We start from the raw sequence: 13,481 nt of genomic DNA on the forward strand, positions 1-13,481 counted from the left end.
AGATACAGGTTGCAAACCCAGTAACTAAGGGCCACACAATTACAACAAAACACCTGCGGGTGGAAGGGAAGCAGAGTGCTGGGGAGTTCACACAGTATTTGGTACTCAGTCACTCACCTCTATCCATTTCTGCGCCTCTTGAAACGCGGAGTCTGCGGCCGACTCGGGCACAGGGTGATGCTGATGAGACTGTCCTATGTCTGCAACCGGACTTGCCATTGGCGTAGAAGCTCAGGTCTTCAAGTATTAAAGCCTGTAAAAAAAAAAAAAAAAATGTGTAAAAGCAGCTCAGAGCCGCGGTATTCCACCGAAATTAGCCGTGAACCGTGTCAGTCAGCCCGCTCTCCTCCTCCGTCGGTTGTAGGTGTTGCAGCAGCAGCAGCAGCAGCAGCAGCAGCACCGGCGAGGCACACGAACCAGTTGCTGCTCTCCGGTGTCGCTCCTGTCGGCGTCTGTGGGCACACAACCAGCGTCAAGTCAGCCAGAGGCACGTGCACGGCTTCCTGTGTGAGCGTTCAAAATAAAAGTTTTTATGGCGGACCATCCTGCATTATTGAGGACATTCAAAAATGACATTACGTTACTAATAAGAATAATAATGCTGCTACTACTAATAATAATAATCACAATTATTATTATGATTATTGTAATATTATTAGTGAGTATTATTAATTAACAAACATTAATTATTACTTGTTAATAATAATCATAATTATTATCATGATTATTATAGCAGCCATAAGGGCCAATATAATACATAAAAGTGCAATAAAACAACATAAAAAACTGTTTTTAACAAAAACATAGAAAGGTATTACAACAACTCCTGCTCTTCCTGACCATGTGCAAACTTGCACTTTTTCATGTACATATCGTGTGTATTGTGTGTATTGTATTTATTAGTGTATATTTGGTGCAACCTGCCTCATTCTGTCTTGTTTAAAGCTGCAGACTCTGCTCTCTGGGCCCATTTTTAAACAAATATAAAATAACACTTGGTATTGCAGTATACACTAGGTAATGGAGATGAAGGCAATATAACTCTACAAGCTTCCCAGGCAGATATCACACCGGAAGAGAAGAAGGAAAGTACAGTGCAAGATAACAACACCTGGAAAGGCCAGGTGTTGTTACAAGTGCGGATGCAGCAACAGGTGTACTGCGACTTATGGAAAACAACACTAGGTAAAAACTAGTCCTATGGTGCTGGAGAGAGAGGCCTTTTACACCTGTGCCTGTCTGCGTACATGGTCAAGGACTGAGCTCAAATGTGTAATGAACCGCTCACCTGTTTCCAAGTAAAATGAATAACTACATTTATTACATGTACCACAAACGCTAAGGCACAGCAAACATAAGGCACATCGAGCAACAGAGAGCGCGAGGGAGGGAGACAGAGAAGCCGCGGTAACTGGTATGCTAAAGAAACTAGCAGATTTGATTAGCATGTAAACATTACAACCGCTAGCAGCTGGAAATGAGACAATACGCACCTGAGTAAAGCAATAAGAGCCCTGTTGAGAAATAAAGTGTCTGTCCACTGAAACGGAGAGCTCTGACATCTCTTGGGCTTTTAATTTGAAACAGTTACGGGACTTGTTTGGTTCATATTAATGTGTAATACAGTAAATTTAACGTGTCTTTTCATACAAGCATGTCTCAAATAAAGGCCGGTTACCTTCTGCAGTTTAGGGGAATAAAGGTACTAGTCACCCCTGTAAGTAAGGTAAAACGTCAACGCCCTCCAATTACGTCATAGAAACTCTTCGCGCCAAAACATTTTTGAATGAGCAACGGCCAATCGGAAAAGTCCAGTATTTGAGCGACCAATGGTGTGACTCCATCAGTCAGTCAGTCAGTCGCGTGCAAACCTAGTGTGTATGAAACCACGCCCACTATCGTACGACTTGTTTTAATGGGGGGAAAAAAATACAAGCGTTTTGCGCGCGGAAGTTCTCGGATGTAGCTATCTGGCCCGTGGCCGGTCCAACCAAAAATATATATAAAGAGAATAAAAGATACACGCAGATGTATGGATATTTTTGCACTTGAGACAGATCACAAGGGACAAGTTTAAGACAACCAAAAGCCAGTATGCAAAGGGTGCCACAGAGCATTTCAAATGAAAGGAGGACACACCTCAAACTTATCAACAGGAAACCGGATCAGTACACATAATTCAGGGTAAGTGAATTTCAGTTAACTTTATATTAACAATATTGGTCATGTCCTGAAATGTTACCATCATTGTTTGTGAACTGCAGTAGCTGTCATTTCTTGTAGCAACTCCACACACAACGTTCACCGAGGCTAACGTTAGCTTGTTTAGGCTAATTTAGCTACAGCTCATAACGGTGCTAATAATGTCAGTGGGCTCCCGTCGTTACAGTTTCTGTCTTTTAAACTATACCGCTGAATTTTTGAATGTCATTTTTTTTGGCTGGCCATTGGCTTTCATTCCTCCAGCCATATTTAAGGCTCTTATTTTGGTTGTAAACCTCACTGTCATGCTGGTAGTAATCCAGCGGTTGTTGGCTAACTTGACACAGCCGGACTGACATGACCTGCACACCGCAGTATGATTCGCTTCAATGGCCAAAAATACACAGAGCAGCGCCGCTCCACCACCAGCCAATGAGGGCAGCGACACACTTGGGATCTCACACCCACTTTCACTATATGGGGCAAGCGACAGAGCAGAGAGTTCACTGATTTACAGCAAAGGCACACAAAGCTGAGGTTCACCCGTGACCTCTACGGATAACAATTAACTAAATGATACTAATTAGAAAATGTATTTATATTTGTCAATCAATGTATTTTCATACTTTCATAAGTTTGATTCTGGTATCGGTCTAAATTATGGTTTCTGTGGTTTTTGTTGTTCTGAAAAGAAAAATAATTAAGCTGCTAAAAAGTTTGGCAAACTAAGTTCAGCTGGGTTACACTCCACCAGACCTATACAAGAAGATTAATAATGACATTGTTAACATTAAAATCTTTACAGGCTTTTCTGGTCAAGATGGTAAAAACCTTTTTTGATTTGCCATCCTATTTTTTAGTAGCCCTTTGCATCAGAAAATTCCTCTAATAGCCATTGGCTATTAGTTGATATCTCCTTCTATATCTTAGGAAGCCTTTAGGTTAGATGATGCCACTCAATACGTTTCCAGGGCGTGCAGACACCCAGTATTGCCCACAGGGTTGCTGATATTCTTGCATCTTTGCTGACCTCTTGGGGAAAAATGCAGCACTACTGAAAAGCAGCAGCAGGAGGAGCTTTCCAACACAGGACTACTGTGTGTATCCAGCAGTTGCCACACCTCTCTCCTGTCTCTCAGGCGACCACTTCCTGGATACTACAAACAGTTTAGTTTGTTTTTCCTTCACAGAAGGAAAATCATGGTTTGTTCTTCAGCAGTCCTACTGTTATCATATGTTGGTCACATGCTTGACTTACCGGAGTGATAGTCCCACCTGTGTTTGACAGGACACACTCTGAACCTTGACGAGCAGCTTGGCAAGTACCATTACCATTGTGTTATTACTTCTGTGTCAATTTTCTTTATTTGTTAAAATGGTTTGGTAAGCTATTAGAATACCAAGAGTATCTAAACACTATTAACTACACATGTTTATTAATACCAACATTGTGACAAAGTTATAAAAGCTATTTTTATATTTATTTCAAGATCCAGTTAAGGGTCTGTTTTGATTTTTTGAAACAAGCTTGTTCCATTGTGTCATGTTTGGTTTGATACCAAAAGTATGGTCTTGGTTGTTTATGGTCCCAGGTGCCTGTGAAACTATTTAACTTATGGAACCAAAAAGATTTATATTCATCTCGCAAAACAATGTTTTAATATGCAAAGGAAAATGCAAATGAAACACAATTTGGCAAACTCTTGGTGTGATGTATTGTCATGCATTTATTACACTTTATTACATGTAAAAACAGAGTGGCTAATCACTCAAAAGTATGGTTGAGAGTCTGCAGGTTTTTTCTCATTCAGGGAGAGCCCTTGCTGTAGAGTTTGACTGATAGAAACAACTGACCACATTTAGCCAGCAGGGGGTGCCAGAGGCCAATGTTTTTCTAATTTTTCTACAAATAAATAGTAAAATATTACAACACTCTAACAGGTGTTTTGACAATTTAAGCTTTGTGTTTACTCAGTATCAACTGCTGCTATATGCCTGTCCAAATCAGCTAAAAAGAAATGTAAAACTGTGATGTACCTTATCATTTATGGCAGCATTAATCTGCTTAAAATAAAGATGGTTTTCTTGCTGAAATAATATTCCAAGAATCAGAGGTTGGATTGAACAGGAACCAGAATCAATAAGCTAAAATTGATTATCAAAATGGTACTTGCTAAAATTAAATGATAACCAATATGTCACTCTGAAAGAGGCATTTGAACCCAATCAAATGCCTGATTTCCACAAACTGATTTCAGCTTCTCTCTGTTTAATCCACAGGTTTTGAGGTTTCTGACTCAGCTCATTCAAATGTGGCTGATTGCTGTTTCTGTCCCGCTGCTCTCTGCCGTCATCATCATTGTGGTATCCGGCCGTTGTTGTGACAAGGTTTCCATGCTGTGGCATCGAGCTCTGGCCTGGGCACTGAGGTTGGTGCGAGGGAGAGTGTGTGTGAGGAGCACCCATGCCTTTGTGTTCTCAGAATGCACCCACGGCAAAGTTGACAGTGTCCTGGAGACCTTTGACCTTTATGCTGAAACACACCCCTCTTTATGCATTGGTCCAGAGACTGGTGAGTTAGCCCTGGACTCTTTATTGTATTATTTAACTGTTCAGTGCCCTACCAACGTTAAATAGCTACTAAAACAGTTGTAAAATTACTGAGAAACAAAATCAAGTGTAATCATGTGACCATCTCTGCTGCAGGGACATGATTAAAGGAGTAGCACAGATGAAACTAATGTTGCTGATATTAGTGATTTGCTGTTGACGAAGCTTCCTGAAAGTGGCGCTCTGTCCTTTTCCTTTTTATCTAGTGTTGCTGAACTCAGACTGCTCACACCGACTGTCCATTCGTTCCTTTGTTTTCCCATGCAGTGTTTAGAACAGCAGTGGTAATGTGTGCAGTGGCTATATGTTGAACCACTAGTTAAGTAAGGTAAAAGAAAAATGATCATTTAAAGATGCTTCATGAAAAAGCCACAAATCATTAATCTGGAACTATGGAGATTTGCTTTAACATCAGCAACTGAAAAGTGACTTTACATTAGACATCTTTCTCCATCTGCATCGGTCTTAACCTCCAAGCATGATATCAATAATATTAATAATACTGACAATTCTGTGATTTATTCTAATTACTTTGTTCTGCCCACGAGCAGTTTGGTAGAAAATCGTTAGATGAGGAAACTGCTGCTCCCGTGTTCACAGTATATCAACCTGTATTCTTCATTGTGTCATCCACTCCCCGCCGTTTAATAATCCTTACCTTTAAATTAAATAATCAATCTTGTTGACATTCCAGATCAGTAATTAGTCACAAACACAAAATGAGTATGGAAAGTTTTACCACAATGGAACATAAGAAGTGAGTCAGTCCAGTGTTTTGTCAGGAAAGACGCATTATACATCGTATACTGCTCCAAATTCCACATCCATCGCACAGCGGCATCTATTTATGATGCAAGATGACAACCACACTCCCTTTAGTCTAAGCCAACAGAGAAATTAACCTCAGGCTCGTTTTTGTTGATTCAGGCGAGGTGTTGGATGAAGTGGTGAGGCGTGTCCGTCCCTCCCAGGTGTTGGAACTGGGGATGCACTGTGGCTACACCTCAGTCCGCCTGCTGCGCCTGCTGCCCCCTGCTGGCAGGCTGATCACAGTGGAGCTGGACCCACTCACAGCAGAGCTAGGAGAGGAAATCATACTGGTGGCCGGCTTCAAACACTCTCAGGTACAATCGGGGATGATCACCACAGCCTAATGAAAAGATAGTGTGGAAAACACAAACAGGAAATGATCCTAAACAGGAAACCAACTTCTCACTGAGAGATTTTAACCTGCTTTCCTTCACTTTTCTGATCCTCTTCAGTTCCAGGTGTTGACGTCTAGCTCAGCAGAGGCCATACCAACATTGCGTTCATTTCTGGAGCCTGATCAAAAGACCAGTGAAGGCTTCAACCTGGTGCTAATGGACCACGATCCCCAGCAGTACCTTCCAGACCTGCTGGCTCTGGAGAGAGAAGAGCTCCTCTGCCCCTCCGGCTGCTCCATCCTTCTGATCAGCAGGAAAACAAGAGCCGAAGACCTCAGAGAAATCCTGGATCACGTCAGACTGAGAGCAGACCGCTGCAGCATCAAGACAGAGCTTCGGAGTATGGTGGAAATCTCCTACCAGAAGGAAAGCGGTAATGTTGAATGTGATAACAAAATCTAAACATGTTGGTGTGTGATTTTAGTTTGTGTTAACCAATAGTATTAAATACTTCCAACCAAAACTAAACTACTTATTTTTCTCAGTTGACTCAATGAAAAAAAAAACTAGAATAAAATATTTTTTATCTCTCTCTTCCACAAAGTTTGATTCAAAGTCATTAATACTAATTAGTGATATGTGTTACAGTATTTCCAAGTTAAACAACATGCTGTGACATGTGCAGTTAAACTGTTCATACAAAGTTCATCTACTTTATCCTTCAGGTTATTATATGGCAACTGAATGAAAAAGCAAAACAATTAAACACATTAAAGGTTCAAAAATTCACTTGTTTGTATTACTGAGAAAATCCCAAAGATGATGACTTCTCACAACTGAAGCAACAAAAAGCAAATGACTAGATGTAGAGCACAGAGTAACCACTTGATGGCGCACTCTGCTTTTGAAAAGAATAGACTCTCAAGACCTTGAACTTGGTTTGACAAGGCAATCCTTTAAGGAAAATGCCACCTATTTTAAGAACTTTAACGTTATTACTGCACCACAGGGCCGCCCAGAAAACACTAGCAAAACATTTTCTTTTGATACAAACAGGACAATCAACCTTTTGAATTGTCTGATTTTTTTCATTATAAGGTAGGTGATCCTCAGCTGTCCTGCTCTAACACACGCTCCCTCTCGTCCATCTTGTGTTATTTACTTTCAGACCCCAATGTCAGTGTTTACAATGAAATAAATAAAGCATTATTCAGGAAATTGCCCCCAGTCGATCTTTTTTTTCTCCCCCCTCTATTTACGAACATCAGCAATCTTGCTCTAAGTGGCTATAATGTCTGAGATTCACTGTTCCAGCAAGCATCTTAAATGAGGAGAATCAGCGTTGTGTTCTGGGTAGAACTCAGATGGAGGTTTTCTGAATTAGCCTCTAATGGCACTGCCGAGGCTTTCAAAGCAGCTGGAAAGCCATTACATGGTTTAGAGACAATTTAGTGCCGAATTTAAATAAATAATATTTGTGCAATAACACGATTTAATTAAATGCAATATTTCCAGGAGCCTCCGGGTGGGTCCAGACTCCGGGTCACAGCGTGGTGAATGTCGTACTGAGTAAATTTATGCTAACTTAGAAAGCTTACTGCAGTTAAAGAGGGACAGTTAAGACAGAGAGAGAGAGAGGGGGAGAGTCAGGGAGAGTTATAAATTAGACAAGCATCCATCCAGTTTAACCATTCACCATGAGTGTCTCCACATAGCGGAACAGGCAATGGCGCTGGCAGAGTTTGACTGAGCTGCATGAATACTTTATAATCTCATACATGGATCACTATTTGCATAGACGGGGAGGCGGCAATTGGTTTTGTTGAATTAAGACTTGGTGGGGGGAAAAAAACACTGGTTTCCAGGAAATATGGGTTATTTGCCAGTGGGGTTGTTCATTATTTATTAGCTGACTTCTGTCTGACATGAGTACCCAACACTCTGCCTTACAAGGTTGCATGGATTTCAGTTCAATATGAGGTAACAGCATGAAAGTAGACTTCGGGCATTGGGTGAATGTTTGCTATCCAACTGGTTATGGTATTACTCCGATGAATTGCAGAAGCATCATCAACCAACAAAGTTAGAAGTCACATAATCAAAATATAACTGTTTTAATTCCAAAGGAAGCCATTCCACATCAAGACGAACGGGAAAAAACAAAGGTGACGCCCACTCACAGCAAGTGATTGCCAGCATGAAAGTCAAAGTACTGAATATTATTTTCACTAATTAGCAATCTGGAGCATTTCACTTAGCAAATAGCAACATTCAAGGTGGGTGTAATCATCTGCGAGGGATTTTTTTTTTCTTTTTCATCCATTAGAAGGAGTTTGTAATTCGTGTTTCTCTGAATGAAAGAACCAGTGTCTTGATGACAACAAAGATCCGAGTCTTTGGATTTTGTTTTCTAGCAGAATTTGTTGTCTTTGTAAATATTTACTGCAAGTTTCTGAACCAGCATATGTGCAACAGTTTTTTGTTATTTTTTTAATTATGAACTGATATTTCCATTAAACAGTGAAAACAACATGATATAAAAGTTATTTGACTGTATCCTGAACCAGAGTCGAAGCGAAAAGAAAAGCAGGAATATTTTTTTTGGCCACACAGACACCCAACTCATCACATGCTGGTGATCTATAATACAAAACTACACATGTATTTTCCATTTCTGTTAACCTATCATGCTGTTGATATTTACAAATTTGTCAGCTGTACTGTATAATAAATATAATGGCTTTTTGGGACCAACACATTTTAGAGACACAGCATCACAGTCATGTTGTTCCCCTACATGTTCCCAAATGGCCGGTACGTGTATGTAATTGCACATGAAAGTTGACCAACTGTAATGACTGCTCATTAGCTTCCACCATCACACCATCTCAGCTCTGATAGTCTCCCCAACTTCCCACAGTGCGAGTGCTAGAGCCAAGACATGGTCAATTTCCCAGCTGTCAGAGGTGATTTAACATTTCCTCTCCGTCCTTTCAGAGCACCACTAGTGTACACAATGATGTACAACCCAATGTAAACACCTTGCTCTATGACCAAGTTCCCTTAAAAAAAAAAAAAAAAAAAAAAATCCCTATTTTAATGGGTTCAGTTTCTGGTTCCTCCTTCATCAGGCACTCTGTGCTGTATGGAGGGCTGAAAAGCGGATGTAAACACAGCTTTCAATTATAAATCAAACCCTAAAAAGAGCCACGCTCCGGTGCCCTCGGGCTCTCTGCACAAAGGCCCTTCACACCCAAACACCCCACATCGCACTGCTGGGAACTTCTGGCCCGCCATTCACCGGGATAAGTTCACAGCTGAGACAGAAACCTCTTCAGTGGCTGCGAGCGTCAAAGTTATGTAGGGAATGCTGTATTCATCTTTTGTATTGTGTTTTCGCCCGGCTATGCCATCTATGATCATATACTATGTTTAGGGGAGGGGTTTGACAGTTTTGCTGGATTTTTGGCAAAACACTTTAGTTGATTTATTCAATATCATCAAACATACACATGAAGATAATCAAAAGTGTGATATTTTGTCCCTTGTACATCAAATTATGATTCCATACACAACAGCACTGTGGAAAGGACAAATGAACTAGAACTGTATTCATATTCATATTCAAGACTTGGTTAGGTTTAGACACTATAACAACTTGTTAAAGTTCAGGGAAAAGTCATGGTGATGTTTAAACAAAGCCAATGTTGTTTGCCTATAAGCTAAGTCCTCTAAATTAAATGTCAAAATACGCCGTTAGTCATTGCCCTCCAGAACAACACATATAAGCGTTTTCTGCTCTTACAGCCATATCACAACAGCAGGATGACATCATCTGTGTGTGCCCACCAACACTGTTACAAATCACTGCTGGAAAAATAAATCCATTTTTATGATCCACTGTGAATGTTTCACGCTGAGTTTCACAGTTTTCTGCTCAGTGTCTGTACACAGACGTCCACAAAAGCGTTTCTTCTTCTCCCTGTGTCGTTGTGTAACCTCACCACTGATCATTTGTTCAGTTTGGATTCACACAGGCTCTCTCTTTTAACAAATACAAACCTTACCACAAGCACAGTTTTTTTTCCACATGATTTTTTTTCCCCACATTTACAACTACAAAATTCAGCATTATTTTTAAATGTTACTTTACAAGCTCAAAATAATTTCGACCCTAATATAAGCCTTTATAGGTGTCGGGGGACTGAGCCGCTCAGGCAGCCAGCTCGCAGGCTCGGCTCATGGCCCACTGGGGGCAAGCTAGAATTATTGTTAGCATTAGCATTAGCTAGCAGCTAGCTGGCATTGTACATCGCAAAATAATAATGTAAAAACAAAGTGACTGAATACTTTCTGGATGCTCTGTACGTCTATTCAACCCTCGAAGTACAGATTTTATTAGGCGATCAGTGGGGATAAAGGTTTTCTGAATGACTCTTCACTGTATAAAAACATCAGTTTACAATCCTTATTATTATTTTTACTCGTGATACAGAATTGGCACAGACCTGCGCCACAACAACCCTCTGTGAGCTTGTGATGTCTTGTGTGAATATCAGCTCTTTTTTTTTTTTTTACATCTGCATGTCTAATAGCAGCATAAGCACTTGTTTACAGCAAAGCCATTTTAAATTCACATCATGCTTCTTCTCAGCCAGTGGAAGAACAAAGCTCCCCCCCTCCACACACACACACACACACACACACACATCCACACCCCTCCAATACCCCCCCCCCTTGCGGCTGGTTCATCAACTGGAGTGGGCAGAGTGAAAGGAGAAAGGAGACTCCTGATGGCCTCTCCAGAGACCAAGGGACTTCTATATTTGGTACGCTGTGATAGCCTGCCCACCCACCCCCAACACCCCAACACACACACACACACAGACCACGCTTCATACTGTTCACTTCAGGGTTGTGTAATAATGTTGTGTCCTCACATTTGATTGCTGTCGCTTGAAAGTGCTGTTTTTCCTACATGTCAGCTCCTCAGGAGAGAGGACAGCCTTATTCAAACACTGTTTAGATATCACACTGGTTTAACAGGGTTTGTTGCAGTTTTCCTCCCTGTGTGTTCGGTACATATCTGTACAATGCAACCATTTGTCTATATATCTATGCATCTATCTTTCTATCTACGGCTGCAGGGGGAAGCAACCTTTACTTTTTTTTTTACATAAAACTCTATATTTTAGTTGATATAGCCACCTGGTGTTGGCTTTATCTTTCACCCAATCAGTCTTAGCCTCCATTTGTCAAATGTCTCCGGATCCAAGGTGTCTCTAATTTCCTCTGGATTTTGAATAAGCTCAGCTTTCAGACGGTCTCCGTTTTCCTTAGAGTTGGAAGCATCTCTCAAATGCCTCTTTCAACCAATTCATTTTACTGTTGCGCATCTCCATCTCCTGCAGCATGCTGTTTGACAGATCCAGAATCACCATCTTTCCATGCTGTCAGCCCTGTAACTGGCCCGTCATTTGACATTTCCACACAATTTCACTTCTTTTTACTTGTCAAGAGTGACACATTAAATTATATTCACAGAATAATTATAGGGCGTCAAAAGCCAGGCAGCCATCTTCCCTCCCTACTTGATATAAGTTATACTGCAGTATTTAATTTAGTTAATTAGCTGCTCCCTTATGTCCTCTCCCTCCCACCTCCTTTCATTCACACTTTTTCTCAGTTTCAAATTGGCTCTGCTATGCTAATATGCTACAGGCAAGAGATCCTTTGCAGGCATAACATGCTTAAATATATAATTGATTAATTAAATAGCACAAACACGGTTCACAAACATCATTGCTGTGAGATACATGTATGAGGATGGGCTTTTTCTACAGTTATTTAAAAACACACTTGAAAAACGGCTCAGCTAAGCCAGAAGACATGAATCTCGCAACCTTTCCTTTACTCCCTGTCATTTCGATGAGTGTCAGCTATTGAAAAATTAAAAACGCTCGAGTCCTCTCTTTTAATCTGTGGAGTGATCTGACAATGAGAAGTGACTCTACCACCCGCCTCTGACCCACACTTTAACCTGCAACACACACACACACACACACACACATGCACATAAGCATTCACACACATGCCCTCCCTGTGGAGAGAGGGAAGATTGAGAGAAAATAGACCTCCCACCATGTGGTGTCTTAAGAGGGTTGAAGCCTCTCAGAATGTACTTTCTCTGCTCCAGGTTGAAGAGACCTCCTACGCTTGAGATTTTTATTTTTGGGGAGAAGCTAGACAAGCTGTCCATGTCTCACACTTCAGACATTAAGAGCACTAATGTGGTGCTGAGGGAAAAATTCAACAAGAGCTACTTCTGTCCTGGTGGTATGGGGCTTGATAGGGCTTGATTAGAAAATACAGATATATCCATAGACTGTGAATAAAGATGGACTTAGCCTCTGTGATGTCATCCACAGGTTTTTCTGAGGAGCTGTTTTAAAGCTCAGAGTGAGCTGCTCCGCCGTCGCCATCTTGGCAGTGTCTGACTTCGCCGAGCTCCCGGCTAATTCAAAAATGGGCAAAGCCTTAATAAACTTTAAATGGGTAAGTTGTCTAACACCACCCCCACCCTTCAGCCCCCCCCCCCCCCCCCCCCCCACACACACACACACACACACGCAGTACAAAATTAGCTATAAAGACCAAAACTGTTTGTGCCAGGTTGTAAACATGTTTTATTTCTGCTGTAAAGTTGGACATTTTAACATGGGAGTCTATGGGGATTGACTTGGTTTTGCGGTCAGGCTCTAGTGGTCATTTGAGGAACTGCAGTTTTTGGTATTTCAGCATTGGCTTAATTTTTCAGCCCTGGCGTTTGCCACCTGAATATATCATGTGGTGCTGCTTAGAGCTTATTTAGCTTGTTTCATCATTACAGTATTCACCCTGACATCAAATAAATTTGCACAATTAGCACTGGCTAAATTGCCAACTGTATGTTTGAACAACACAAAGTGAATTTTAGAGGCAAAACAACTTCATACAAAGTCAGTGGAAATGGAGACTGGAGCAAAATAACAGTTCCTGCTTCTGCTTACAGCTAACATCTGTACAGTAAGATATGTGCAAATTACGCATTGCTGAAAATTCACTTTGCCTTGTGTCTGAAAACACCTTCAGACCTCATAGTGTCGAGCAGGTGTCACACTTGAGTATTCCAAGGCAAGGTAATATTATAAACTTAGACACGGTGAGAGCCTGTCGCCTAAGGAAAAGAAAATATTGTATTTTGTGTTTGTTTAGCACCGGGATGATTGGAGCACAAAGTTTGTCATTATTTTAAACTGACAATCATATATTTTATTGAAGTGCTTTGTTTGTATCAGTTTATGCTTTTATTGCACTATGGGAAATTTCTATTTTATGTTGTGACGCCTTTTCAACTTCCAGTAAATTGCCCCTAGTTGTATTTTCCTATAATATACTTCCTCACACACCCATGGAGACATTTATTAGAAACACCATACTAACACTGGGTATGTCCCCTCTTTACTCTCAAAACAGCCTCAGTTC

General features: G+C 40.9%; 2 protein-coding genes across 14 annotated transcripts in view; one reads left to right on the forward strand and one right to left on the reverse strand.

Moving 5' to 3' along the window:
• Window positions 1-436, reverse strand: part of LOC130173343 (LIM and calponin homology domains-containing protein 1-like) — an 89,893-nt gene extending 89,457 nt beyond the window's left edge. For 4 of the 11 annotated variants that reach the window (XM_056382523.1, XM_056382526.1, XM_056382529.1 and 1 more), the window contains exon 1: window positions 118-434. In XM_056382523.1, coding sequence (XP_056238498.1) covers window positions 118-219 — 102 coding nt within the window. In that variant the 5' untranslated portion in view covers window positions 220-434. Of the gene's footprint in view, window positions 1-117 lie in introns of all 11 variants that reach the window. The other 7 variants (XM_056382525.1, XM_056382524.1, XM_056382521.1 and 4 more) reach the window with 4 other exon arrangements.
• Window positions 437-1,930: 1,494 nt separating this feature from the next.
• LOC130173203 (transmembrane O-methyltransferase homolog) lies at window positions 1,931-12,517 on the forward strand. Of its 3 annotated transcripts, XM_056382203.1 has the most exons (5): window positions 1,931-2,184; window positions 4,483-4,774; window positions 5,740-5,936; window positions 6,075-6,390; window positions 12,386-12,517. In XM_056382203.1, exons 2-5 carry the CDS (start codon window positions 4,513-4,515, stop codon window positions 12,406-12,408), a joined length of 798 nt encoding a protein of 265 aa, XP_056238178.1. In that variant the 5' UTR covers window positions 1,931-2,184; window positions 4,483-4,512; the 3' UTR covers window positions 12,409-12,517. The 3 variants fall into 3 exon arrangements, with proteins under 3 accessions (XP_056238178.1, XP_056238176.1, XP_056238177.1); XM_056382201.1 differs by lacking the exon at window positions 12,386-12,517 and having other exon boundaries at window positions 6,075-8,557; XM_056382202.1 differs by lacking the exons at window positions 1,931-2,184; window positions 12,386-12,517 and adding an exon at window positions 3,395-3,520 and having other exon boundaries at window positions 6,075-8,557.
• The last annotated feature ends 964 nt before the right edge of the window (window positions 12,518-13,481 follow it).

The sequence above is a fragment of the Seriola aureovittata genome, chromosome 8 (assembly GCF_021018895.1).
Source record: "Seriola aureovittata isolate HTS-2021-v1 ecotype China chromosome 8, ASM2101889v1, whole genome shotgun sequence".
In the NCBI taxonomy this organism is placed as follows: domain Eukaryota; kingdom Metazoa; phylum Chordata; class Actinopteri; order Carangiformes; family Carangidae; genus Seriola; species Seriola aureovittata.

Excerpts from the sequence above, each read along its gene's own strand:
- LOC130173203 (XM_056382201.1), top strand. The coding sequence starts at position 4,513 with ATGTGGCTGATTGCTGTTTCTGTCCCGCTGCTCTCTGCCGTCATCATC. Across the intron at positions 4,775-5,739 it reads ATGCATTGGTCCAGAGACTG|GCGAGGTGTTGGATGAAGTG; the intron begins GTGAGTTAGCCC and ends TTGTTGATTCAG. Across the intron at positions 5,937-6,074 it reads CCGGCTTCAAACACTCTCAG|TTCCAGGTGTTGACGTCTAG; the intron begins GTACAATCGGGG and ends GATCCTCTTCAG.